A 26,318-nucleotide genomic window follows, 5' to 3' on the forward strand; every position below is an offset into this window, starting at 1 on the left:
AATCACTTTATTGTTTTGACACTATCAAATCCAATCATGTATCATTTCAATAGTACACATTATTCTGTAAGTGTAGCACTCCCCTGTCCTTGGAGGACAGGGATAGCTAGTAATCTGAACAGAGAAAAAGAAAAAACAAAGTACCCAACAGATATCCATGAAGAATATAATAGTATCAGAAATAGCTAAAAACCTTGAAAGGGATCCTGAGAGTAAATAGAGATAAACCTTATACGAGATTGACACAAGCCTCAGACTGAGCATCCCTGATTCTGGTCAGTATTACTTAAACGTTTCTAAGAGAAAGCAGGGGGGAAGAAAGGGGAGGAAGGGCGGAGAGTGGGAGAAGAGTGAAGGAGATAATGAACTTTTCTTCAATATAAAACACTTTCTATTTTAAATTGAGAAACTTTCCCATAAAAGACATTACCTTGTAATTTCTACAGATGTAGAGCTGTTATTTCTAACTTTAGGAGAATGTCAAGTTTTAAAATTCCTCTCAGAATCTGAAGAGCTGTTAAGCCATGTATTTAAAACCAAAACAAATTGTGACATGAAATTCCAGGTACATTCCTGAAACCCATTCACAACTACCCATTTAGGTAAAGAAAATCCAGTGCGGAGGGAGGGAGGGGAAAAAAAAAATGAATCAATCACCATTTTTGAACGTTTCCTGAAAATGACACCCTGTGTTACCAGGACCTCAATTTCTAGCTTCCTCTTACCCCAGCTTTCCAGGGAATGATGCTTTCCTCCCTCTACATCACACCACAAGCCAATGCTATCTGGTACCAGGCAGCTGACTTTTTAGGCCAAGTGAGATGAATTGCTAATGTCAGAAGCCACCTGCTGCCCAAGCAGCCTAGTTGGTTCCTTGTTACTCCAGCTTACCTTTTGAGTGCCAGCAGCAAGGGGAGTGTGCCCTGGTAGTGGATGCAATGGTCATGTCTAGGAGTAGGGCCCAACGTTAGCATGGCTGTGTGTGCATCAACACGTAAGTGTATATTCTTGGCAGCAGAATAAACAAACCAAGGCCTCTCTTGATAACCAAGTAAACCCCAAACAACTAGACTTCATTCTTAAATCCCCATCACAGAACAGTGGGATTCATCACAAAACCTGCTGAGGACAGACAGGGAACATGCCCTTGACCATTATCAGAAGGGATTCACTTAATACAAACTTCTGCTGTGCTAGTTTCTGTAAAACTCAAAGTTCCACCCAAAGACCATCTCTTACCTCCATAGTAAGCCACAGAAGAGAACTACGTAGTCTCTCCTCAGTAGGGACTCTAAACAATCAGCAAGGCAGAAAACTACCTTAATTCATATTAAAAAACCTAAATGCTGTCAACAAAGATAGCCTCTTAATTTTAATTCTGTTTAAAGAATTTACTGGGCATGGTGACACACATCCCCAATCTTCAGAAAGGGAAACTGTTATGATTCAAGGCCAGCCTGCATTAAATAGCAAAAGTCTCTATCTTAAAAAGTCAGTTTTGGAAGAGTCATAACAAAGAACAGCACAAACACAAGAACCACCTGAATCCTGCTTTAATTGAAGCATATGGAATATTAAAATCCGACAGAAACATTACTGAGAATCTTCTGGAACACAGAGAACAAAGGATCCCTCTGGAGAGGAAGTGACAGTAATTCATAATTCACCAACATCTGTCTGGATCTCATTCCCAGACTACCTAGATCTCTTCACAATCCATTCCTGTTACTTCTTAAGTACTAATTCTGATTTCAGAAAAGATGTATATAAAAAACCAAAACAAAACAAAAATTACCATAGGGACTACCACATTTGAAATTATTCTGGCCTTAAGAAATTAAAAAAAACTATTAATATTTGAATACCTAAAACATAAATAACTTTAGCAAGAAGTCCAACTGACCCAAAAAGTCAGTTTCCTAGAAGTGAGAAATAGAATGAATTATCCTGGATATAATTTCATTAAGGCTTCAAACCTTCCAGGAGAGACTAACACAATTATACCATTTTATAACCTAAGTTTAGAAAGGTTTATTACCCAAATCAAGAATTTTGGGCCCATAGATAACTTATCAAAAATTCACTCCTCCATAACAGTATATGTTCCCTCTACCCACACTCCCTTCTCAGTGTCCAAACTATCAACCTGACTTCTTCAAGAGGAATGGGCAAAACCAAGTTTATAGGCTAGGCCCAATAAGAAAATGCTGAAAAATCCGAAAGGACACAAAAAAAGCTGAAGGGAAGACAAACACTAGTAATTTCTAGTTCATTCTAACCCCCCAGACTTGCAGTCTTCCTCACTCTGTTCTCTAGCTACTGGCAAAGAGAACCGGGACAAGGTCTGGGGAGCAAGTGAGAGGGCCAGCTGTCTAGGAGAGAAGAGGTAGAGGCCTGGTGATTAATGAGTAAGTGCTTGCCCAGCCAGTCCTCTTTCTTGACTGCAATCAGCCAATGTAGATGCGATGGAAATCATTGGCACCAAAAGCAGCATTACACTTGGGACACTTGCGCTGGCGAGTGTCATAGCGCGTCTTCACACACTCAAAGCAGAAAACGTGAAAACACTTGGTAAGTACTGCATCCTTTTTACGCATGTTACAGCAAGGGCAGGTCAGCCGTGCCTAGAAATAGGAAAAAAAAAAAAAAAAATCAGAGTCTGAGGAACTATAAATAAAACTCATGACCCAAACAGCTATGATATATAAGCAAATAAACAAGACAGCTGCGGTGCTCAAGGAAGAGTACCATTTTACCCTGAAAAATAACCCATTCTCTGCTGGACTCGAGGTGAAGGTCAGTGTCTACTCAGTTCTTCAAGTAGACCACTTCTGCCTTGGGGTAAAGGTTAGTCTCGCTGTCTCAAGCCATCAGTGGACCACTTCCAGCCCCAACAAACACAAAAACACCACCAAGTCGGCTTTTCTTACCTTGTAGTCCTTTATCTCCTCCATCAGAATCTCATCACACTTGGGCACATTGTCTGGCTTCTTGGTGGTCTCTAGCTTTCTTCGAAGCCTAGAGATGTCTTCCTGCAGCAAGAAAATAGACATAGCCACACACACTTCCCAGACCTGTTGTTTCTGACAGAAGGAATTTATCCAACTTGACCTTTTATACTATAAAAACAAAGAACTTCCGGTCCTTCCATGTCCAATTCCCTTATTAGGAATGTAAGCACTTACAAATACCCGGTTACCAGACACTTATCCCCAAATTAGAACTGCATCAATAAGAGCACTTTCAGTCCCCTGAAAACACAACCTGGAAACTCAGAGAGCAGCATGCTTTACTTTGTGGTAACCAACTTATAGTGAGGGTAGACTTGGATTAAATAATTTACTGTCCTATGGAAAAGAACAGAAGCTATCATGAAAAATAGGTGGCATGAGAAAAACGAGAACAAGTGATATTTTAACCTTCCCCTCGTTTTGTGACTACTTACCAGTTACCAGGTTACACAGTTTAACAGTATTTATTTCACAACTAGGGAACATAGCATGCAACAATGCCAGTCCCTTCCCACAAGGTCCTTCAGTATAGCAGTTCATGGTGTACCACTCACCACAGCCCTCACAAAGAAGGTGAATATAACCAAAGACAACTGCTCTTGCCTGTGCTCGCTTGAAATTGAACAAGTCCTTTTCTTTGGTGACACTGTTCTCCACAATTTCATCCTGGAAATCATGGAGCTTCTTCTGAGCCAGTTCTAGCTGTGCTTTGAGGTCATCTGCAAGCTGGGCTGCCTCCATTGCCTATGCAGAACACAGAAACAGACCTGATTATTCCTTTTTCTAGGGAGGAGAATGATAGCCCAAGATCAGGTATTAGGTGAACTGAAAAGACTCCAGGCAGGTTCTGGAGCCTGCCCAACCATGTTGTTACAGAGACCAGCACACCTTGCGTTTATTCATCTCCAAGGCTTGAGTCCTAAGACCCAGCTCCTTCTCCCCTGTGCCAATGTTACTCTGAAGTAGGTGCTCCTTCTCTTCCAGTTTTCTTACTACCTGTAACTGGGCATCTACCTGTGTAGGACAAAAATCAGACTTTAATGTAAGGAGGTAGGAAAATAAAATCAGTTATGTTCCATTTACCTATACATCCTCAAAAATGACAACATGTCAGAAACATCAGGCTATTGCTGACTATTTCATGAACCTTTTAAGATATATCTAAGATGATTACTGAAGGCTTCAATTTTTTCACATAAAATAATTCGTGGATATTTATAGTTAAGGACCCTACCAAAAAGACCATTTCTAAACTGCCAAGAATAGAAAGTTATCCTTAGATATTCATCTTCTGCAGGCATACTAATCCCCAAAATGAGGCCTTTCCAACCAGAAATTAAACATTTGACTCAAACCAAACTTAACTCCATTTTTTTTTTCAGAACAGCTAGAGGTTCTAAAGTAAACTTTTTCTTAAAATTAATCCACAAAATAGAATCAAACAAAACTAAGAGTTAAAAAAGTAAAATCACACATCCACTTCTGACCTCTCACTCACAAACTCTCATCCCAATATCCAGAGGCAACCAGGTCCAAGAAAGCCCTTTTTTTTTTTAAAGATTTTTATTTATTTATTATTGTAAGTAAGTACACTGTTGCTGTCTTTAGAAGCACCAGAAGAGGGCGTCAGATTCCATTACGGGTGGTTGTGAGCCACCATGTGGTTTCTGGGATTTGAACTCAGGACCTTCGGAAGACCAGTCAGTACTCTTACCTACTGAGCCATCTCACCTGCCCGAAAACCCATATTTTTGAGGTAAGCGTGTAGACATGTGAAATGTATTTACCCAATCTCTAACATACACTTAGTTTGCTGCATTTCTATCTCAGAAAGAAATGAAGCCACAATGATCAGTATTGTGCATGCCTTCACACAGAAAGCTCCCTACTTCAACATAATGGAGAACTCTCAATTACCTGAGTCTTCAGTGTCAAAACCTGATCAGCTAACTCTTCCTTTTCCTCTTTAAGCAACTTATGGATCTGATTGGACTTGATTCGCTCTGACATGAGCTTGAAGTTTGCATCATCCTTCTCCCGCAACTGCTGCATCAGACGGATGTTCTGCTCCTGCATGTCCTCAAAGGCCTGTCCTGTGACGTCCATCTCAGACAGGAGAGCTTCTTCCTCCTGACACGAGCATCAGTTAGCAAATATGCCAAAGGATGAGCAGAGGAAACTAGACCTTCCTTCTGACAGCCTGCATTAGTTTCATATGTCTATAATCAGAGACTATAGAAAATTTAATTTTCTAATCAGCATATGCATCAGTCCCAGTCAGCAGAGAAAGAAGAGGCCCCTCAGTAAACAATGTCTGAAACAACAGCTATTCCACTCAAAGTAAATTCTGCCACCCAAATACACAGAATAAAGTAAGAGAAGGATGGCAGACAAGGATTTCAATGTAATAACAAAGGATAAAGGTTATGACAACAAAAAGCAGTAGGACTAAAGTCAACCTGCACTGACAGTGACTTACCTTGCAGATTTGAAAGTGTTTATAGAGGAGTAGTGCCCACCTGTTTGGCCATGGCCAGCTTCTTCTGCAGGTATTCAATCTGCTCCTCCACTGCCCGGATCTTCCTCAAGGCATCCTCATCAGCCATTTTCTTGTTCTCTTTCTTCTCCTTATCTTCCAGATCCTTGAGTCTTTGTCTGAGATCCTCCAACTACAGGAGGAAAGGGATCATGTAAAAAACTAAGTCATCAAACACTCCCAAAAATCAACCATCATTATATACACACGGAAGGCCCACATAACCAAGTATCAAAGAACTGTAGAACAGAATAAATGATAAACTGAAAACGCCATAGTCCAGCACACCACTTATCAGACCTGCATTTCATGCACCTATAGCCAGCGGTTGTGCCCATTACACAGTGTTCTTTGGGAACGTTCAAACTGTCTTCTCCTTAGGCCTCAAATTTTCAAGGATAAAAACCTGTCTTTCAGGACATGCATGGTGCTGCACACCTTTAATCCCAACACTTAGGAGGCAGAGGTAGGTGGATCCAAGATTTTGGGGCAGCCTGGCCTATATAGTGAACTCTAGAACAGCCAGGGCTACACAGACAAAGCCAAACAAAACCAAATGTCATTCATCTCAGGAATGATGGGATGGCTGAGTGGTGATGAATACTGGTTGCTCTTCCTGAGGACTTGGGTTCAGTTTCTATCACCCACATGGTAGATCACAACCAACTCTAACTACAGTTCTCGGGGTCCTCTCCTGGGCTCCAAAAGCACCAGGTACTTCTGGCCTCCATGGATACCACGCACACATGTGATACACAGATATACAGGCGAGGAAAACATCCTTACACACAAAATAATAAAGATTAACAAAAAAATATTCCTTTAAAATGCAACTAGAAAAAGAGAATTACTATAGTAATAATACATATAAAGTGGTAATAATTTCTCAGGACTAATTAAGGAATGAAAAAAATTTTTACAAACCTACTCCATATTCTTGTAATTTTGACATATTTTACTACCTGGCAAGGAATTTTAAGAGACTGATTTCAGAGTCAGGGGCCCTCCTCTTTTAAAGAATTTTTAAAAATTGAACATTTGATATGAAAAAATATAAAGGAGAACCTCACAACTGAAGATTTTCACAGGTAAGGATGACAGGTAACAGAAGGCTTGATTACCTCTGCCTTTGACTTCTTCTCGGCTGCCATTAGCTGCACTTTGTCTCTCTGCTCCTTGGGGGCAGAGCGATACATATCTAGCAGTAGTTTCATCTCCTTCTGGCTCTCTTGCGCTTTCCTATGACCGGGTGGTAGAGGAAAAGAACCAACAGACTGAGAAAACAAAGGACATCAGAGGGAGAACATTTGGGATGGATGCTGCAACCACATTTCAACAGTCTTTTTACTCTATGTTATAAAGGAAAGGCACATTTTACATAGATTACTGATAGACTTACAGAATGCAGTTGGAAAGCACAGAAAAGAAAGCCATATATATAAGCCATATATCCTGTTTAATTCTGCAACATAAAGTTGTAAAGTAAGGAACTATGGCACTTATGACACAGGCACATTCAAGTGGTGCCACTCAGAAACTGAGAGTTGGGATGTACTTAGTCAAATCATTCAGATGATTTTTATAGGGGAATGAGTTTACCCTAAAAAAAAAAAAAAAAAAAAATCAAAGAGAAGGAAATTTTGAAAGGTTCAAATAAACCCCTAATCCTAGGATTGACAATGGCAGCTGTAAACATCAGCTGAACACTAACGCTTCATGTCTTACTAAATTATTAAGTGTAACTACATCTGAGCTCAAACACTTTTTAAGTACATCAAACCCTTAAATTCAAATGTCACACAGTATAGACCAAAAAAAAAAAAAAAGTCAGAAGAGCTCGTTTCACTAGAACATTACTGGTTAAGGAGGACTATGTTGGGACAAAAGCAATGCTGCATCCAATTAAGTGTACCCTTCTGTCTAAATTCTGTAGGAGGAAACTGCCTAAGGAATTCTTGGTTCTGGACTAGTATATAAGCAAACCTGCCAACTACAAATCAATTACCAGACACCACTAAGATTAGAGATGTAGGTGATATCATAATAAAAGTGATATCATAATTTACTTAAATTAAAAGCACTAGTCAATTTCCAGTAATTTTTCGGGTGTGCTACTTCAACGTGTTATCTGTTCTCTTAATATGGACTCATGAGAAGTAAATGCCCAACCAGGGGTTGACTGGCACCTAACCACTAAGCAGCACTGTACGATGGCCAGGCAGGCCATTCAGCTACACATCAGATTGAAAGTTGAGACCACATTAACTGTACATTCAGCTACATCTAAAATACTGTGTAATGCTTGGGTGAGCCATACCATAAAGCAAACATTTCATTCTTAGGTCCAGGCTCTAAATCCCCATCACCACCACTTACTTGAGTTCAATCTTCAGCTGCTTGATAATTTCTGCTTCCTTCTTCCTTCCATCATCATGTTTCCCTTTCTCTTTATCCTTAACAGAATCTCTCTCCTTTTCTGACTCTTTCAGTTTCTGTTTCTCTCGTTCTCTCTCCTTTTCCTTTTCTCGTTGTTCTCGTTCTCGCTCTCTTTCTTTCTCCCTCCTTTCTCGTTCTCTCTCTTCTTCATCCCGTTTGGACTTAACTTCATCCTCCTGAGATGCCTTCAATGCTGAGGAATGAGTGGCTAGGTCTTCAGAATCCTGCTTCAGCTCTGTGGGCTCATCCTTGGGGTCCTCAGTACTAGACTGAGACTGCAGGAGGGCGCTGCCACTGCGCAGACGTGTCTAGGAGACAAAGTGGAAAGACGCACATCACCTCTATGGAGCATAATGCTTCCCTCACTCATATTGCCCTTACCATCACCATGGCAAACTCATGCTTTTCCACTGCTCCACGTCACCTTGTTCAGGTCAGACTGCGCCTCTCTCAGCTTCCGTTTATACCTTAGGACCTCACCCTTCAGCTGATGGTTATGATTCTGGAGGCTGCTAATGAGATGCCGCATCTCCCGGTTTATGGGGCCTGAAAAACAGCAGCAGCAATATTGGGAGCCTTAAAAAGGGGAAAGGGTCAGGGAGCGAAAGCTCAGAGCACATCAGGAACTTCTGAATAGAAGTGGGGGTACTACTAAAAGAAATGCTCCTGCTCAGAAGATGAAAATCAAACTGCTTGAGTGAGTTAAAACCAACACCCAGGCTGTGGCTCAAAATCAATTACAGGATTCCATCCCAGGTTCTACTTAGTGTCTTCTGAGTTTAGCATTAACAAGGCTCAAGAATCAAGTTTTATTTCAAAGGAGTTTACAACAGACAGAACACAGGGTAGGGCAAGAACGATTATACCTGCTTGTTCATTGGCAGCAAGGGTCTGCTCAAACTCTATCCTCAACATCTCATACTCCTTGCGAACCTGGGCCAAGGTATCTTCCAGCTGAATGACTTCAGTTCTCAGCTTCTTATGCAGACTAACCTCATCTCGCTGCAGATAAAGAGCCAGTAAGACATTCATACAACTTTATTCTATCTTTAAATCCAATCTGTAACAGTCTGAAAAGATACAACACTGCTAAGAAAAGATGGCTGTCTCGAAATTTTCCATTTCACGACTTAAAAGAACACCAGATGTAATTTAGAAGCATGACTTTATAACCTGGCAGAACACTGAAGAAAAAAAAAAAATGGCCTTGAGCTCTGAGATTACAATTCAGTTAGAGAACTAACCATAAACTGTCCAGATGTAAATACTTCCCTAAAAACTACCTTAAGGAGTATAGAAAACACAAAAGTGAACATAAATACCCAAGGAAAAGATATTCCTTCAAAATAATTTGCCTAAATGTGCATTGAATGTCATGTTACAACAGCACAGTATCTGATGGCTGTCACTGTTGGAGCACATGCCTACTTCTAATGTAAGAGCCATAGGCACAGCTTCATGATGGCTGTCACTGCTGGAACAATGTCTACTTATAATGTAAGAGCCATAGGCACAGCTTCATGATGGCTGTCACTGCTGGAGCACATGTCTACTTCTATCGACAAACTTTTCACTTTCCACTCACTTCCTCATCAGGAAGAGGTCTGTTGCCTTATACATATACCCACTGGATGAATGTGATATTAACTATACATGAAAGTAAAACCACAAAATCCATTAGTCAGGCAATCATATAGAGAAGACAATGCAGGAGAGGGAATGGTTGGCTTTGTGATAGAGTGCCAGGTTCCATACCCATCAGTGAAACAAAGAAAAGTTCTGTTACCTCAATGAGTTCAACCTGGCGCTGGTGAGTACCCCGGGTGCCATGAAGCAGGGTCCGAGCTTCATCCAAGTGGGCTTTCAACTGTAGACTCTCGTTATACAGGACAGAGAACTGTGACTGCATGCAGCGATACTCTGGGGTTTCCTTAACCACTTCCTCCACAGCACTCCGCAATTCCACCTTAGGAAGGCCCAACAAAAAGGCAAGTCAGAATCAGAGTGAAGCATGTATGTCCCACAAGTCAGAGCCAGGGGAGAGTAACTCACGGATGTTCCACATACTTGAAACCATTACTCAGAAAATTATGAAGTCTAGACTACCACTCCTGGGTAAAACTCAGTCCCTGAGTAAACCAGGTCACCCAGAACTATTTTGATATGTGTTTTACATTGTTTCAACTCAAATATAAGCCACTAGAAGAGCTGAGTGGAACTGACCAGGACATTTGTTCTAAATCACAGATGAAGACCCCAGTAACTAGTTGTTCTTTATTAATGGTCACAGAGAAAATAATTCTGACTGGTAGCAAAAATGGTTATGTTTTTCCTAAGCAACCATTTGATTTAACTTCCCAAGAATGTTAATGAAGTTTTTCCTTTTAGTTCAAGTATCCTTATTATTTATTAATCTAGAAATAAATTATAAATGATAGTCTATGAATCAAAAAAAGATGAGGAAGACTTCCAGAAGATTCTTCTTTATTTCCCTAAGATCCTGCAAAGGACAATTCTAATAGGCAGAAAGAACACCAGCCCAGAATGCCCACAGATTCAGCTCAGCACTGAGGCTGCAGGCCACACCCATCAGGCCTGATCAGCTGCCCATTTCCCCCACTCCCCACAGCTGCCAAAATACCTTCCCACTTTCTTTTGGCCTTACCTAAACTCTGTTAAGGCTCCAACATCCCCACCCCCACCCCCACCCCTTCTCCACAACCATCCACCCACCTACACTCATTCCCCAGTGCTATCCCTGCCCACTCTGCACTATCAGTCCAGCTTGGCCTGGTGAGGAAGAGTGGAAGCTCAAATGCAGGAGAACCAGCCTCTCCAGCAGATTTCAAATCAACTAGACTACTCCAGAAACTCTAGTGCTAGCCCCAGCTGTTTCTTTGGAATCTACATCCTGGCCCAGTCTTACAGACTACAATTCCCTAGCTTCAGATAGTCCTGCAGAAACTAGACATTAACTGATATAGCCTGTTCTTTCCAATCTTAACCAGCAACCTAACTTCTTTGTGTCCTCTACCAATGTCCCAATGTCCGCAGGAAGCAGCCAGAAAGAAAAACACCTACATACCCAAAACCCATCAAACCAATAAAAAACAAAACAGTGGGAATGAAGGGACCTGGCAGGCCTTGCCCTTCTCCCTCTGTCCCCTCTGCCTCATTAGATAGTATTCCTAAAGCTAGCCACCAAAGCCTATTCCTTTATTTGGCCACGTCTTCCTCCTAAGGCTGACTGCCATGGTCCAGGTATCAAAGTATTGAATTCCAACAATCAAAAGCCCCTTTGGCTCATCTAATTAACATGCCCAATTAATATAAAAACCTCATACTAATACTGGGTTTCCCTGCTTACTTTTTTAAATTTTCACTTTTCTATGTCCCAAGACCTCCTCTCTATCCAGAGGCAGTTCTTTGTTCTCTGGAACATTCCCTCTCCTTATTCTCTTCCCCTTCTCGCTCATTCTCTATCTCCTGTCTTTGTCTCTTATTCCTTGCCCTTTGTCCCTCTGAGGCAAACAAACCCCTTTGTGTTGAGAACTTGGTCTTGAGCCAATGTTTCCCCTCAAGTCTATTCTCTGCTTCTATGAGATCCTCTTTCTTAGCAACCATATATTTCAAACACTATGTCTATCTCTACCTGCCTTATTTCACTTAGTATAATGTCCCCCAAGTTTATCAATGCTGCCCAAAATGACTAAATTTCCTTTTTCAAAGCTGAATAACATTCCACTGTACATCTACAGTTTCATTATACACTTATCTTTAGTTAAATGTACTATTTTTAATGCTATATAAAATGAGATCATTTCTATCAAGTGTGTTGTTGGTGATTTTACATTCTTCAACTTCATGGAACTCATTTCTAGTTCTCTCAAGTACCCCTATACGTAATATCATGGCGCCTGCAAACAGAGACAACTTTACTTCTTCCTCTCCAATCGTTCTAATCTGGAGCCTTTTTCCCATTCTTGCCCATTTCTTCTAATTAAGTTTCTGTATGATACTGACCACAAAAGCAAAAGTAGACATCCTAAATCTTGCAACTCTTTACCAAGCATGTCAGCAATGGGCAGGTCACAAATGGCCTCCGCTATGTTAAGGTACACCTCATGTGTTGAGCTGTCATGGAAGAGGCTAAATTTGGCCACATTTTTTCTTGTTCCTCATAAAGTATGCAGGTTCACAGGTTGATGAACAAATCATTTGTCCTTCAGAGCTTTGCCTCCTACCTTCAACTTTTCATTCTGTGTAGTGACCTCTTCAAAGTCTTGACGAAGCTTCTCCAGCTCACAATGTCGGTTCTGAGCCAACTCTTTGTTCTCCTCAAGCTCTGCATTCATCTCCTCAAACTACAAAGGATCAGGAAAACAGCAAGTGAGAATAAAGAGAAAAGAACTACATCATCCCACTTCATGTTTCCCATGTTTACTGCTCCACTCCTGCAAATGCCACTGTCCCCTGGGAACCAATGCAGGCCCTAGGCACAAGGCCTATTCCCAGTGAAGCACCATGTCCCAGGGTTACCTTCCGGGCATTGATGGTGATTGTGCCTCCATAGAGACTGCTCCCTGCTCCATATACTTTATAGCCTTTTGAATTCACCTACAGAGAAGAAAAGGACTCTTTAGTGAGAGGCTGGAAGACTTCAGTTGTATTACCAGGGTCATTCATGTTTCTTCCTCAAATAGCAGCATCTGGCCGATCCTTTCTGAGAAAGATGACTCCTTAAAAAGCTTTTGTTTGTAGTGGATGTTAGTTACAGCAGACATACAACCAGTAAAATGGTTGAAGTTCTGAGAACAAGTGTTAATCAAGTGCTCAGCTAAAAATGAGAGAAAACACATACATACACATACATACATACATACATACATACATACATATACATACACACACACACACACACACACATGGCTCAGGGAAGACTGTTAAGTGCTAGGAGGAGGGGAGGACTGCTGTTAAACAGTGTCTCCTGGATATGACATGGTTGCTGTGCTTATGAGAACTCACAGTAGCTATAACTGCCTGCACAAGATCAAATTAATCAACATACTAGCATGGAAAAGGGAGGAGTTTACCTTCCCCTGACTGAAGAGCTACTGGCAGTTGATAGCTGCTAAGGGAAAGTCATTTTAATTTGGTATGTTGCCCACTCACAAACATAAAACCCAAATAGGAGTCAGTGGGTTATTTAAAAAAAATTTAAAAAGATATTAAGATGAGAGGGGAACATATGGAGAGGGGTTCTGGAAAAATTGGATGGAGGATCAATGGGATTAAAATGCATGGTATACATTTATGAAAGTCTCAAAAACAAAAAGAAAGAATATTATATTGGGGTAGGAGAGACTGGAGAGATGGTGACTGAGCAGTTAAAAACACTTGCTGCTCTTGCAGAGGAGCCCAGCTGGAAGCTCCCTGCACTCATGCTTGGCTACTCAACCCTATAGAACTGTAGCTCCAGGGGATCTAATACCCTCTTCTGGCCTCCACAGGCATCTGTACACATAATGGCATATTCCCTCTCACACACACATACACATGAATAAAAAATACATTCCTAAGTCATTTTTAAAAGCATATATCGTCAGCACTGACCCGCTCTAGGACTTCAGCCAAATGCCGGTTGAGACGCTGTTCTCTTTTTCGAATTTTGTCAATATCCCACTGCAGGTCATCAATCATGGACTCCAAGACGGACACTCGTGACTCAGCTGTCTCTACTTTACCCTGCAACTTACAGAACTACATCGAAAAGACAAGCATTCAGAAACATAACAAAAGGACTGAGTCAAGCATTCCAAATTCCATAAAATTAGTTCTTGCTCATATATCATTAAAAAAAAATGTATTCAACACCCAAATGTAAAAATAAAAGTTCTTAGACTGCTACAGGCAATTGCTAAGAAATTTCCCAAGGACAATCAGTGAAGACTCAATAATCTCTCTACCCATGAAGCATCATTTCCCTAGAAAGACCACAACCATCAGAAAATGAAGATTTTTAAAAAAGAAAACAACCTTTATCAAATACTTTAGAAAATAAGAATTTAAAACAGAAACATCTCTTACTACCAACTTTCTCTATCTACATATCCAGGAATGATAATCCTTATAGAACAAGATAGAAACTTCTTCTGTATTTAAGCTGATTCTTGAGCAGTTTACAATCAGGCTGTGTGTGTGTGTGTGTGTGTGTGTGTGTGTATGTATGTGTATGTGTGCATGCGCCTGCCATAGTTTGTATGTGGACATGACCAGACAACCTCAGGCATCAGTCCTTTCCTTCCATCTTGTTTGAGACAGATTTTCTTGTCATATTTTCTTGTCAGGCCCTCAAACTTCCAGGTATGCCCAGTCCCTGCCTCTCATCTCATCTTACAGAGTGGAGTTTTGGGATTACAATCAATACTACTGCATTCAACTTTATGTAGATTCTGAGGATCTCAACTTTGCATCAACCGGCTATTACTACATAGCATCTCAATTATGAAACTGCCCCATGTTCCCATTACTCTGTATAGACCCTTCAGCTTATTTTTTTTTTCTCTAACAATCTTCCCACTAAAAGATGAATCTGTTCCTCCCCTTGATCCCAGACAACTTTAGTGGCCAATATATATATATATATATATATATAACAAGTGTATAACTCTGAGGCTATGCTAAAAAGCTCAGGCAGGATCTGCTTTGTTTCTTAGAACACTCAATGTAGTTCAGCTGACATGCTAAGAAGTCTTCAGGCCCTCCAGCTGGCAACTGACAGCCTCCCAGCAGACAGTCAGCATCAAGAACCAGCAATGAGAGGTGAGGGACTATGTAAGAGGAACTGGGAGGAGAAAGGGGAGCTGAGATCAGATGTGAAGTAAATAAATAAATAAACTAATGGGAAAAAAAATAAATTGTTGCATGAAGAAGCTGTGCTATACTTGGTGCCAGTAAATTAAATCCTACTCTGATGTTTTTTTAAAAATGAAAGAAAATAGCAATGCAAGACATGGGTTCTACACACGAGTCCAGAGAGCAAAACAGAGGCCCCTGCTTACTCTTGCTGAGATTTGGGAAAGGCCTCAACAGGAGACATTTCTATCTTGGTAATACCTAGTTAATGCCATAAAATATGACACCCCCATCTATTTGTAAATGCTGATAAACTCTTAAAAGTCCATGAGCATCCAAGCAAAGAACCTAACAGCAGAGCTCAGGAAACAGTGCAGTGTAAACATGGCTCTGAGATTAAACAAACTCAACAGCAAATCACAATTTTTAGTCACCTGCTCTGACTGCACACTATTCTTCATTTGTTTCCTCACCAGTAAAATGGAAGCTGTTTTGCCATTAGTAGTAATATTCATGTAGTGCTTAAAACTGGGTACCAAATGACTAAGTGACAATAACTAAATAACTAATCAGCACAAAAATCTAGTAGCTAAACCAAAGTAGGTCATTTTCAACAGATAGAGATAATCATCTGAGCTAACAAAGTAATCAGAAGCACGTGCGGAATCATCCAAAGCTTTTCACTTTCTCATAAGCATTTTACGTAGACAGATGCCGAAATCTAACATGGGATAGTAGTCATGGCGCTGTCTGTGAGCTACTCTGGGGTGAACATTCACATTCCCCAAGGTCCTATGGCTTCACCAATGCAGAAGCCTCCTCACCATACTCTGCTCAACTCTCACTTGGCTATTCACTCAGTACCACTGCTCACGATCTATTATATTTAGGGCAGTGAATCATTTAGGATTTACAATGTTGTTGTGTTATGGCATTTCTTCACAATGATGAAGATCCTAAACTATTAATAGACAGAGGCACAGAGAGGAATGGTTCCGTTGTTTTCTTCTTTAACCTTCCCATGGACTTTGCTCTCTCAGAGTTGACTGTTGCTGCCCCACACTCTCCTCAATGTAAGTATGTATGCCTTGTATAATAAAGGGGCCTCTCGAAGTTCTCACAATTCTGACCTGGTGTTGTCACCCAGAGCTACTAAGAATGGCTGTTATTCCTTCTAGTCAAGTACCTCCTGAGACATGGTGTGATGCTTCTCCTGAAGGAGGTCTGTCAGCTCCTGGAGCCTCACATTCTCTTGCGCAAGGAAGGAGTTCAGCTCCTGCACTGCGTCCTCCACTGTCAGGTTGTCTGAGAAAGAAGAACTGCACTTTAGTTTAGTATCAATCGTCTTGAGTTGTAGAGCCATCTATTGCATCAACGCATCAACCTGATGGCTCACCTCACTGTCCTCAGAAGGTCAGAAAGTAACCTAGTGTGTTATCTCACAGCACACAGGAAGCACCCAGGCCAGGTGATAAGTAATTGCTTATATAAATGAGTCAACCTGCAACCATCACCTATTCTCATCTCTGTTAAGACAAATGCCTTGAACAAATAAATGAAGGCTATATCGCCGTAATCACATACAATTACCATCACCAAAAATAGACACTTTAGAATTTACAACAGACAAGATTTCTAAGCCGTGTCAAAATTAAAGCAATACAATTTTATTTTATAAGGTAATCACAAACTCCTATTATTAACTAATAACATGAAGCATCTCTCTTTTGTGGTGGAGAGACAGGAAGCATAATTTCTATCTTCAAATAATCACATATAAAAATCCTGATGAACAAAGATAAAAACACAAAACTCATTTATCACAATATTATGTTAAGTACAAAATTAATTGGGTCTTGGAAAGGTTCCAACTACCAAGGTTGGTTTTTTTTCCTTTGCTACCAGAGAGACCAAATGACCCATATGAATCTCAGTCCCTTTGATCACGGCTAGCCGAAAATCAGGAGGAAGAACTCCAGGTTTGCCACGAGTGTCTTAGGATCAGGGTTTGTGCAGTGGCAAGCTCTCAGGTAGCACCAACTGCAGACCTTCGACTGTTCAAACAGTCTCAAAAAAACTTTCTCAGCCTCTATGGATCAACCCAAACATAGCATAGGCTCTGCTGAAACATTTTACTCAAAGCCAGACATAAAGACTTTACTTTGCATTATCACTACATCATTGCACAGGCTGGACTTGACAGTTTGGACTCCACGCCTGGCTGGCCACTGTTCGTAATGGAATGAATATCCAAAGGCATCAAACACAGTGGGGGAAGAGCATTAAGGTGGAGAGTAGGTAGAATGTAGCCTACTTGGGTGAGCACAGTTGTACACAGTCTGAAGTTCCTGAAGCTCAAAAATCAAAAATGTACATAATATTTACAAATGTACAAGTTACATCTTTAGAATTTCTTATGCTGAATTCAGGTGTTTAAAATTAGTCATAATTATTACAGCTCAATCTAAGTGCTATAAATGGAACCAATTAGTCTCCGGACACACACTATCCTTTAGAGTTGCCAGGAAAAAGCATTCCTACACCACTTGTTATCACTGCTCTCTGTACTCATACAACAGATCAGTCAAGTCACGGGTTCCCAGTTTCCATGTAGGATGGCCCACCTGAATCATTTATCAGACTTTCAAGATAGACAATTCCCAGGGATTCATACCAAACCCACTAGTTAAGACTCTCCATAGCTATGGCAAAATAATACATAAATAAACGGTGACTGAGTCAACCTGAGTTAAAAACTAATGCCTAAACTTTCATTCTTCAATATCCTAAGTTCTGAAGCCAGGCCTTAAAATTCAATTAAAACCCAATGAGTGTTAGTAAATTAATAAATAAGCCATAAATCTAAACAAGAGTGAAACCGGGTGCTGGTGAGATGGCTCAGTGGGTAAGGGCACCCGACTGTTATTCCGAAGGTCCGAAGTTCAAATCCCAGCAACCACATGGTGGCTTACAACCATCTGTAATGAGATCCTACTCCCTCTTCTGGAGTGTCTGAAGACAGCTACAGTGTACTTACATATAATCAAAATAAATAAATCTTAAAAAAAAAAAAAAGAGTGAAACCCATAGATAAAAATGAACTTTTAAAAAGTTATTACTCAGTATTATAATTCATAACACATATACACATGTGTTATGAATTATAATATACATTATAATTCATAAAGATATAAAGATATATATACATATATATATATGTATATATATCTTTACTTTTTTTAATCAACACAGATTTCCTCTGGGTCACAAACAGCTTAGCTATTTAGAATTTATAATAAAATGTGGGGTTTTTTAAACTTAAACTTGATCTTTAAACACCCTTATAAAAAATAATTTTTGTTTCTGTGTATGCATGGGTCTGTCCTGTGTGTACAGGCACATGAATTTGGAGATGAAAGGATATCTCTCAAGAATTGGTCGTCTCCTGCCACCTTGTGGGAACCAGAGATTAAACTCTTGTTATCAGGCTTGTGCAAGAGCCTTCAATGCTGAGCAATTTTGTAGACACAGAACCCCAAAACAGTTCTTAGTTCGGTTTTATTTTCTATTCAGTCTAATTCCTTTACAAATATAGCAAATAATGTACTTGACATTCACCTAAAATATCAAATGTAGCATCAAAATAACCTCTGCACATTGTACATTCCCCACATTAGTGTGGTTTAACAATACCCTCTAAACAGTCAATTAGAGCCATGGGAGACAGAAGTATCAGACAGCTAGTTTTATAGTAATAGGAAGGAGTAGTCACACCCTTCCACTCTCAACTGTAGTATCCTAATTAAAAATAAAATATAAATAAACAAGCATATTAATTACCATACTAAAAAGAAGCAATTTTTAAAAATTTCCTTAAAAATAAAATTCTAGAATAATACAGTTCTTATTTGCTCACCTGGTAAATAAAGCACATTATAGTTAACTAATTTATTTAGGAGATTAAAACATTAAATATCTTGATGATAATCATGGCAGCTAAAATACTACAAGAAAGGGTTAGGGAGAGGGCTAGAGGATAAGAGGATGTACTGCTCTTACAGAGAACCCCAGTTTAGTTCCTAAAAATCCATTTCAGGTGGCCAACAACTCAAGGTCCAGGGGGACCTGATGCCCTCTTCTGGCCTCCTCAGTTACCTGCACTCATGTGTATATAATTATACACTAACATATACATATACAATAAATCTTCTTAAAAGCTACTGTAACCAGACCATGGCTAATGTTGAAAAGCTGAAATAAAGGCATTTTATCTGCATTTAAGAAAGAGATCTGTCACAAATGACTAAAGGTCTTTAATAATTTTAGTATACTTCCTATACTGTATGAACATAATTTCAGTAATAAAACTCAATAATAATAAGTATTCCAAATGGTCATTTTACTTTAAGGCTTTTTATCCATTGGTTTCCTATTCTATCTCTTCAAACACAGGAGTCATCTTATTACTCTACTACCTCATCGAACTGTCTTTAAATACACCTAAGGAAAAAGAACACATTAAAACTCACCATCTGAAGTCAGAACAGTTTACTTCTGCTACTTATGAAAGTATATAGTTAGCAAGTCATGGTAATTACACTGAGTCTCAAGGTTTAAAACTCCAGGAAACTTCGTTAAACTGAGTTCTCCTCTCTTCCTCGTTTTGGTGCTGGAATAGAAGCCACACACCTAGCCACATTCTCCCTTACTACTGAACAGCACCCCGAGCCTCCCAGAGCTGAGTTCTTGCCTCCCATTGATCCCTGTCTCCTGGTTTCCTCCTCACCTCCACTGTTCAGTTTCCGGGATAAGAGATCCACTTTTTCTTGCAATTTATCATAGACAGTCACAATCTGGGACACAGCACGGCGGGAGGACTCTACACGCTCCTGAAGCTGAGATTCCATCTCTTCACTGGAACTGCTAGCCAAAGTAGCAAGGAAAGAGAAAGCTGGCTCTTGCCCATCCCCTGAGAACATGGGGAGAAAAAAAGCCCCCCCAAATTATAAATCTGGAAATAGCAAATTTTCCCTCAAATGGAAAGCCTCAAAGCAAAGTTCAACTTCAAAAATCTAGTAACTAATACCATTACAGAATACCTCCCAACGACACAGGGAGAGAAAAAGGAGCCCTGAGTCTTCCTTTAAAGCTAGAAATAGCAAAATCCACTGTCCCCCTCAACTGGAGAGCCTCACAGCAAAGCTCAACCTCAAAACCCAGGTAACTAACGCAGTGACAGACTTCCTTGCAAACACTTGCCTCTCTCACGGTCATCTTTGCGTTCCTGATTGCTATCAGAGTCAGGTTCTGGTTCTGGCACAACCAAGGCTTTCCTTTCTGTGAGTAGGTCCCCCAAACCCTGGTCCAGATCATAACGTTTAAGGATGATACGGATGTTTTCATCAAACTACAGAAAGAAACATGCAGTAAACAATCAAGAAGGGCAAAAGTTAAAAAACTAAGAGAGCTCTAAGGATGAGAAGGCTGATCTGAATAGGGGTGAAGAGACAAAGTAGCTACCTGGCTCCAGTACCGGTTCACAATCAACAGTGAGGCATCGTCAGTGGCCTGGCGTCGCTCCAGCTTTTCAATGTGTTCCCGAAGTTCATCTTCAATGGCCTGTCGCTGATCTAGCATTTCTGCTAGCTTACGATTCTTGGATTGCAGTGTTCGAATGTCTAATTCCTCCTACCTCAGGAAACAGAATCATTAGTCTCCACAAAAAAACAGATGAGCTATTAAATTCACTAAGTTCACATTAGTTCATTAGTTATTTTTCTATAAAGGAGAAAAAAAAAAAAAACAATCTTAACCGAGGCTAATGACATAGCTCAGGAGGTAAGGGCTTGTCACACAAGCATGAGTATCTAAGTTTAGTCAATAAAACCTGCTTCTAAGAAAGCCTAGCATGGTGGCAAATGCTGTCACCTCAGCACAGGAAAGATAAAGACAGGTGGATCCCTGAGGATAGCTGGCTGGCTAGCCAGCCTAGCCTAATATTAGTGAGCTCCCTGTCTCAAAAGACAAAGTGGATGGCAACTGAGAAACACTACTTGGCCTCGCATACGTACGTTAAGAGCTCTTATAGCAAATAATGAAGAAGTGGAAACAGAAGAAATAAAGGAAGGTATGTGTAAGATCATGTATGGTAACAGCAAGTATAGCAGACTCTCAAGCTAACCACCTCACTGCTCTAATAGGAATCTTCACCAAGTAACTGCATCCTGAGGCTCCACCATACTGCTAGTTATTGGGTGACTTAAACATAGGTTTATATGAACCATTTAACACACACACAGACCCACACACACCATCCAGTATGTCAGTATTTTGGACTCCAATGGCAAATGACTATCCACATCACTAGGCTTCAGGGATAAATTTGATTATAAACTATATACTAAAGGAATCATCCAGTGCTCTGCTCCAGTCCAGCTACCCATTGCCTGATATAAAACATGTCTCTCCAGGTATCTCATGTTGGCACAATAGAACGTGCATACTGTAATCCAGAGTGTGTCAACATTCCGGCCAGATCAGATAGACCTAGGAGGTCTTCAGATGTGATCCCCTGCCAGAGCATCCATGTTGCTGGATTAAAGAAAGATCCTGTCTCAAACACAAAGCAAAGCAAACAAAATACTCTCAACCATCACCAATTCCCCAGGCCTCTTAGACCCTCTCTAGTTTCAGCCCCTGGAGAAGCCCAGAGGTGGGGTGCGGGAGTAGCAATGAGAAGAAAATATCACAAAGAAATAGTAGGTAGAAATTTTGTTTTGTTGTTGTTTTTCTTTTCCTTATACAAAAGTTAATCAAAGGGAAGCAGAGTAAAAGATGGATGAGCAGGCTGCTTTGCAAAAAGTCAACTAAAAATCTTGTTTTATGCAGAAATTGGTGAAAATGAGCTTTAAAGCAAGAATTGCTTAGAGACTTTTATTTCTCCTCTTCCATTTTAGTTAAAACACTTGGCATGTCAGGCAAGTGACTAGGAGCTCCGATCTGCCTTACTTGTACTATTAGTAAATGGTCAGAACACAGTCTCGGTATGGAGTCATGTAAGAATTCTGAGTGCTCATGAGAAAATTCCAATAAAACAAGACAGGGTTTCAAACTGAGAACTGTTCTTGGAATGTGTTTTCATGTTCCTCCCAGATATAGTAGATAGTAGTTACTTCAGCTGTTATTCATGTGCCTCTATGGACAAACATGTATTTGCCACGTGTAGCTTGTCCTTGTGACTGTACACATTACTCGTGTGATTCTTCTTAATCCTCAGAGTACAAACTGCCCGCTGCTCTGAATAAAGTTGGCTACTGCATGAGACTTTAGTCTGCCTCCGTTTTCAGCCTTGCTCTCCTAGAGTCACACCAACCAGAACATCATCAAGCATTAAACCATTCATCCAGGCTCCTCTAAAATGGAAAGCTGCCTTCGACTTCTATAGCTAAAACCTATGAGAAAACCACTTCCCTGCAGTTTCCCTCCTACACTCCTTGAAGCCCCAGCCTAAAGGCAGATGCTATCTTTGTTTTCAAATGCCATTCCCTAGCTCAAAACTACTTATCAGATTAGGCCATTTAGATCGTTAGATCGTATCACCTGCCACTGTTGCTGGCCTTACCCATACATTGCTCATGTCCCATTTCCCAGATCTAGAACCTAGTTTACCATCACTTGCTACAGTTCCACTTTCCATTGTATTGCCTAAAGTTTTAATTCCCACTTAGGTGACCATTCCATATGTGAACCCCTTCTCTGTCAAAGATCTTGTTTTTGTAATCCCTGTCGTCAGTTTCCACAGCTCCTGTCTCAGCTCTATCTGTACCTGCAGGTCCTCTAGAGGCTCACCTGCCATAACCAGCAGCCCTTTTCTTCTTACCTTTCTGTTTCCTGCCTCCAACAATTCTTTGGTCTCTTAGAATCTAACCTATTGATTTATGCCTTCCTCTGTGCCTCAGGCCTCTTGCTTCCTCACCTCCTGCTTTTCCAAACACACCTTCTATGATGAGTTATCACAATCACCGATTATATACCTGCTCCTCTTTTCTTGCTTCTTCATCATGTTTATCCTGGAAAACCTTCAATCCCTGTAATATCCAACTCTCCACCTACGTCCAAGCTTAGACTCACAGAGCTAACTGTAATGAGAAAAACTAAATCCCATGTTGACTAGATTCACTTAAGTACATGCTCAGAAATCCAAGTGAGCCCCAGTGTTGCCCAGTAAACAACTCTACTGCACCCCCTAGGACAACCTCTCTGCACAGTGACTACTATCTTCCTTTCTTTCTTCAAACACCCAAATTTTCCTCTCAGATTTCTCTGAAAACCCAGAAGCAATCAGAAAAGAATGCACATACCCACTTCTTCAAACGACTGCTGATGATCAGCCTCAACCTGACTCTGTACCCTCTGCCTTTCCTCTGCTGACATGGATAAACTGTACCTGCTCCTGGTTAAGGACAACTGCTTTACTGTGAAGCCTTTGCATTATAACCACCCTCTCCTACTCAAGCTGACAGCAAACAGACAGGCACCATGCAGGCCTCAGAATCATACCCGGTCGGTCACCCAGGCTCCCACCCAGCACAGTGGCATCAACTCCCGGTACTCATTCACACAAAGAGCTCCGTGGTAGATGGTCGGGACACATTCACACACCTTTAGACTATACTTAGTGACCTGAGCATCTCTGCAGTCAAGGTTACAGTTAAAACAACAGACCCAGTGGCTGGGTCATTTTGTATCTATTTAACCAGCTGTGTACTGATACCCATGTGATCACATGCCAACTATTTTCCTTGTACATGGAGCCTTACAGGAAAGTCTGAGATTTCAGTTTGCCTATGCACATGCATGTAAACACCCACCCCACACCTCTCCAGGGCCAGGGATTAAACCCAAGCCCTTAACACATACTAGGCCTCAGCCCTCATATATCACTCTTCTTTGTGCACGGAAGTGCTTTCAACAGAGGTAAGAAGCAGATCCTCACCTTGGAAACTCAAGGCTGTCAGTGAATGGGGAGAAGGAGGAGAATGAGAGGAAGAATTCTGCTAAGTGCTCGTGATTCTCTTTTCCCTCCCACAGGAGCTTGCGGGGCTCCTTGTTCCCCTCTGGCTAACGTCCAAGCTGGAAGATGTGTTTTGCTTTCCTTTCATCAACCTATTTTCTTGTCAGTACCATACTGGAAACTAGAGTATAAGGGCTGTAAGCACAGCAACCAGCACCAGCAAAAGGCATACTCCAAATACTTATATTGGCATAAATGCATTTAGGATGCACAAAAATCAACACTGCTAAGACAAAGCCACCTTCTGGCAGCAAGATGGACAGGTCATCTCCCTAAATGACACTTCATCGATTTAGTAAGCAGGATCTTATTCTGACTGAAAAATAAAATCAACTTCTCTGAACCTCAGCCTCAATATACGCAAGAAACACAACTGGAAATTGTCTACACATTATGGTGCCTTGACCAAATTCCAAATACAGAATCTCATCCACATCAAAGCTTCTCGTGTCTAAAAGGTATTACTAACCATTAAAAACACAATTTGCCTATCACACTATCTAGCCCAATAACAGCTCACTCTTTTGAGTGCATGCTATTGCTTTTACAATGTTTGAGCTCTTTACAAGGACTCCCATTTTGTCTCCATCATAACCCAATGTCACACACAGGTTCTCCAGATTCATTTCACGATCAAACGGGCACAGGGCAGATAATACAGGCCATACAGCCAAGAGATATGGCAGAGAGCACACACACACACACACGGGGCACCGATCTGACTCTCATTCGGCACTAGCACTCTCAAAGGCTTTGCTAGGTGCCTCTCAGAACACGGCACCAAGTTTTCGGTAAGGGAAAAGTGCCAATTAACTATAGCAAAGACGACTGCAGTCAGCTCTCAAAAAAATAAAATAAAATAAACACCACAACTTGCAAATACAGATCAAACATAAATTAATACACCTCACTTCAAGAGCTGACCACCACATCAATTCATCTATTTCCCTCTTCTTTGCTAATGCTTATGTCTTAATTCAAAAAAGCTTCCATAAATTTGTACTTTCAGGGACAACTGACAAAAGCCAAGTACACTTCTGCAGCCCCGTTTCCTCGTACCGTTGAAGAGACACCTCCTAACTTAATTGTTTCCACGGTGGTCCCTGAATCTTCAACAGCTGTCTTCTTCTCTGGAGGCATAGATGTGCCTGGCTCTCCAGCTGCTCTTTTATTTCCAATTCCTGACATCTTGGTATAAGATGACAGTTATATTTTTCTGAATGAAAAAACAGAAACAAAAATAGAAAACATGAACTGAACCAAGAGAAGCAGACAAGCCACAATATAAAGTACTTTTATATAAAAATTAGTAATTTTTTTCAGGCCAACTCTTTAACCTAAATCAACTAATTCTACGACAAAACCCATCAACCCTAAATCAAGAAAGATAGGGGGGAAACTGTTGAGGAATGGGATTGACAGGATTATAGATTTCTATACAAGATGCTATTAACAAATAAAATTCTACTCAAATAATAGAGAAGCTATGAATAAAGTTCAGGATTTTCACTTCCTGAGACGCCAAAAACAAAAAAACTAAAAGAAGGAGAGTTTATTTATGACAGAGGTTGAAGTTAAAGTATTAGGAGACTTGAGGCTGAAATGAACCGTTAGCGAAGTCATTAATCCTATACAAGTCGGTTATCTCTGAACCTCGGTTTCCTAAACGAAGGACAACAACATGTTGCTAGACTTACTGCAACAAATGGATGGCATAGTTATAGAAACAACTTAGCATAATGTCAGATAAACACTAAGCACCCAGAAATGCAAGCGTTCTCTTTGCAGAGCCTTTTAAACGCTCCCTGAGCAGTTAGTTCTCCAGATGTCAGACCTAGGTGAGCACCCCAGCGCTTCCTTTGGGGAGCCGGGCTGCCTTTAGGGACCGAACTTGCCAACAATCCCCGTTTCTTTATCGGTTCAGACGGGATGCTCTTTCAGTTTTTCCTACCTGACTCTGGTTCCGAGGCTCACAAGGAGGCGGAATGGATGCTAGATGGCGAGCACCGCGGCCATCAGGGGTCTACATCCAACCGGCTTCCGATTCAAACTCCGGGACCAGGCGTCTATGGCAAGCAGCAATCTGGGTTGGACCTCGCCTGCAAAGAGAGCAGACCGGAGCTGAGGAGAGAGCGCAGCTTGACTGGGGAGCGCTGGCTGCTGCCTCCAACGTGGCTAACTACAGGCCGGGAAGATGGGACCCGAGAGTCCTCCCCGCTCACGGCTCGGGAGCAGCGGACGTCAGAGCAAACCTGGGCTCTGGCAACTCCCGCCGCGGGGAGCGCGCGGCTCCCAGCGCTTCTACTCGAAGGCCGGAGAGGGACTCCAATCCCTCACTTGGGATCCGCTGCGAGAGGGACTGAGCTGCACGGAGGCGGAGGCACGGAGAGGAAGTAGGGAAAAGGAA

General features: G+C 41.1%; 1 protein-coding gene across 2 annotated transcripts; it reads right to left on the reverse strand.

The window, feature by feature from the left end:
• Window positions 1-1,537: 1,537 nt before the first annotated feature.
• On the reverse strand, window positions 1,538-26,318 carry Rnf20 (ring finger protein 20). 2 transcript variants are annotated; one of them, XM_029476192.2, is made up of 21 exons: window positions 26,164-26,317; window positions 25,863-26,010; window positions 24,971-25,127; window positions 20,359-20,526; window positions 20,098-20,245; window positions 19,625-19,807; window positions 16,025-16,143; window positions 13,597-13,743; window positions 12,523-12,600; window positions 12,228-12,347; window positions 9,770-9,949; window positions 8,850-8,985; window positions 8,408-8,529; window positions 7,924-8,291; window positions 6,669-6,786; window positions 5,531-5,680; window positions 4,929-5,141; window positions 3,900-4,025; window positions 3,615-3,755; window positions 2,931-3,032; window positions 1,538-2,624 (listed from the first exon to the last, which is right to left on the reverse strand). In XM_029476192.2, the coding sequence occupies exons 3-21, from the start codon at window positions 25,097-25,099 to the stop codon at window positions 2,448-2,450; spliced, it is 2,925 nt and encodes a 974-aa protein (XP_029332052.1). In that variant the 5' UTR covers window positions 25,100-25,127; window positions 25,863-26,010; window positions 26,164-26,317; the 3' UTR covers window positions 1,538-2,447. The 2 variants fall into 2 exon arrangements, with proteins under 2 accessions (XP_029332052.1, XP_021015347.1); XM_021159688.3 differs by having other exon boundaries at window positions 25,863-26,318.

The sequence above is a fragment of the Mus caroli genome, unplaced genomic scaffold, assembly GCF_978045245.1.
Source record: "Mus caroli unplaced genomic scaffold, Mus_caroli_1 scaffold_6, whole genome shotgun sequence".
Lineage (NCBI taxonomy): Eukaryota > Metazoa > Chordata > Mammalia > Rodentia > Muridae > Mus > Mus caroli.

Excerpts from the sequence above, each read along its gene's own strand:
- Rnf20 (XM_021159688.3), bottom strand. The coding sequence starts at position 25,099 with ATGTCAGGAATTGGAAATAAAAGAGCAGCTGGAGAGCCAGGCACATCT. Across the intron at positions 16,144-19,624 it reads CCGGAAACTGAACAGTGGAG|ACAACCTGACAGTGGAGGAC; the intron begins GTGAGGAGGAAA and ends CTTCTTTCTCAG. Across the intron at positions 3,033-3,614 it reads TCAATTTCAAGCGAGCACAG|GAAGACATCTCTAGGCTTCG; the intron begins GCAAGAGCAGTT and ends TTCTTGCTGCAG.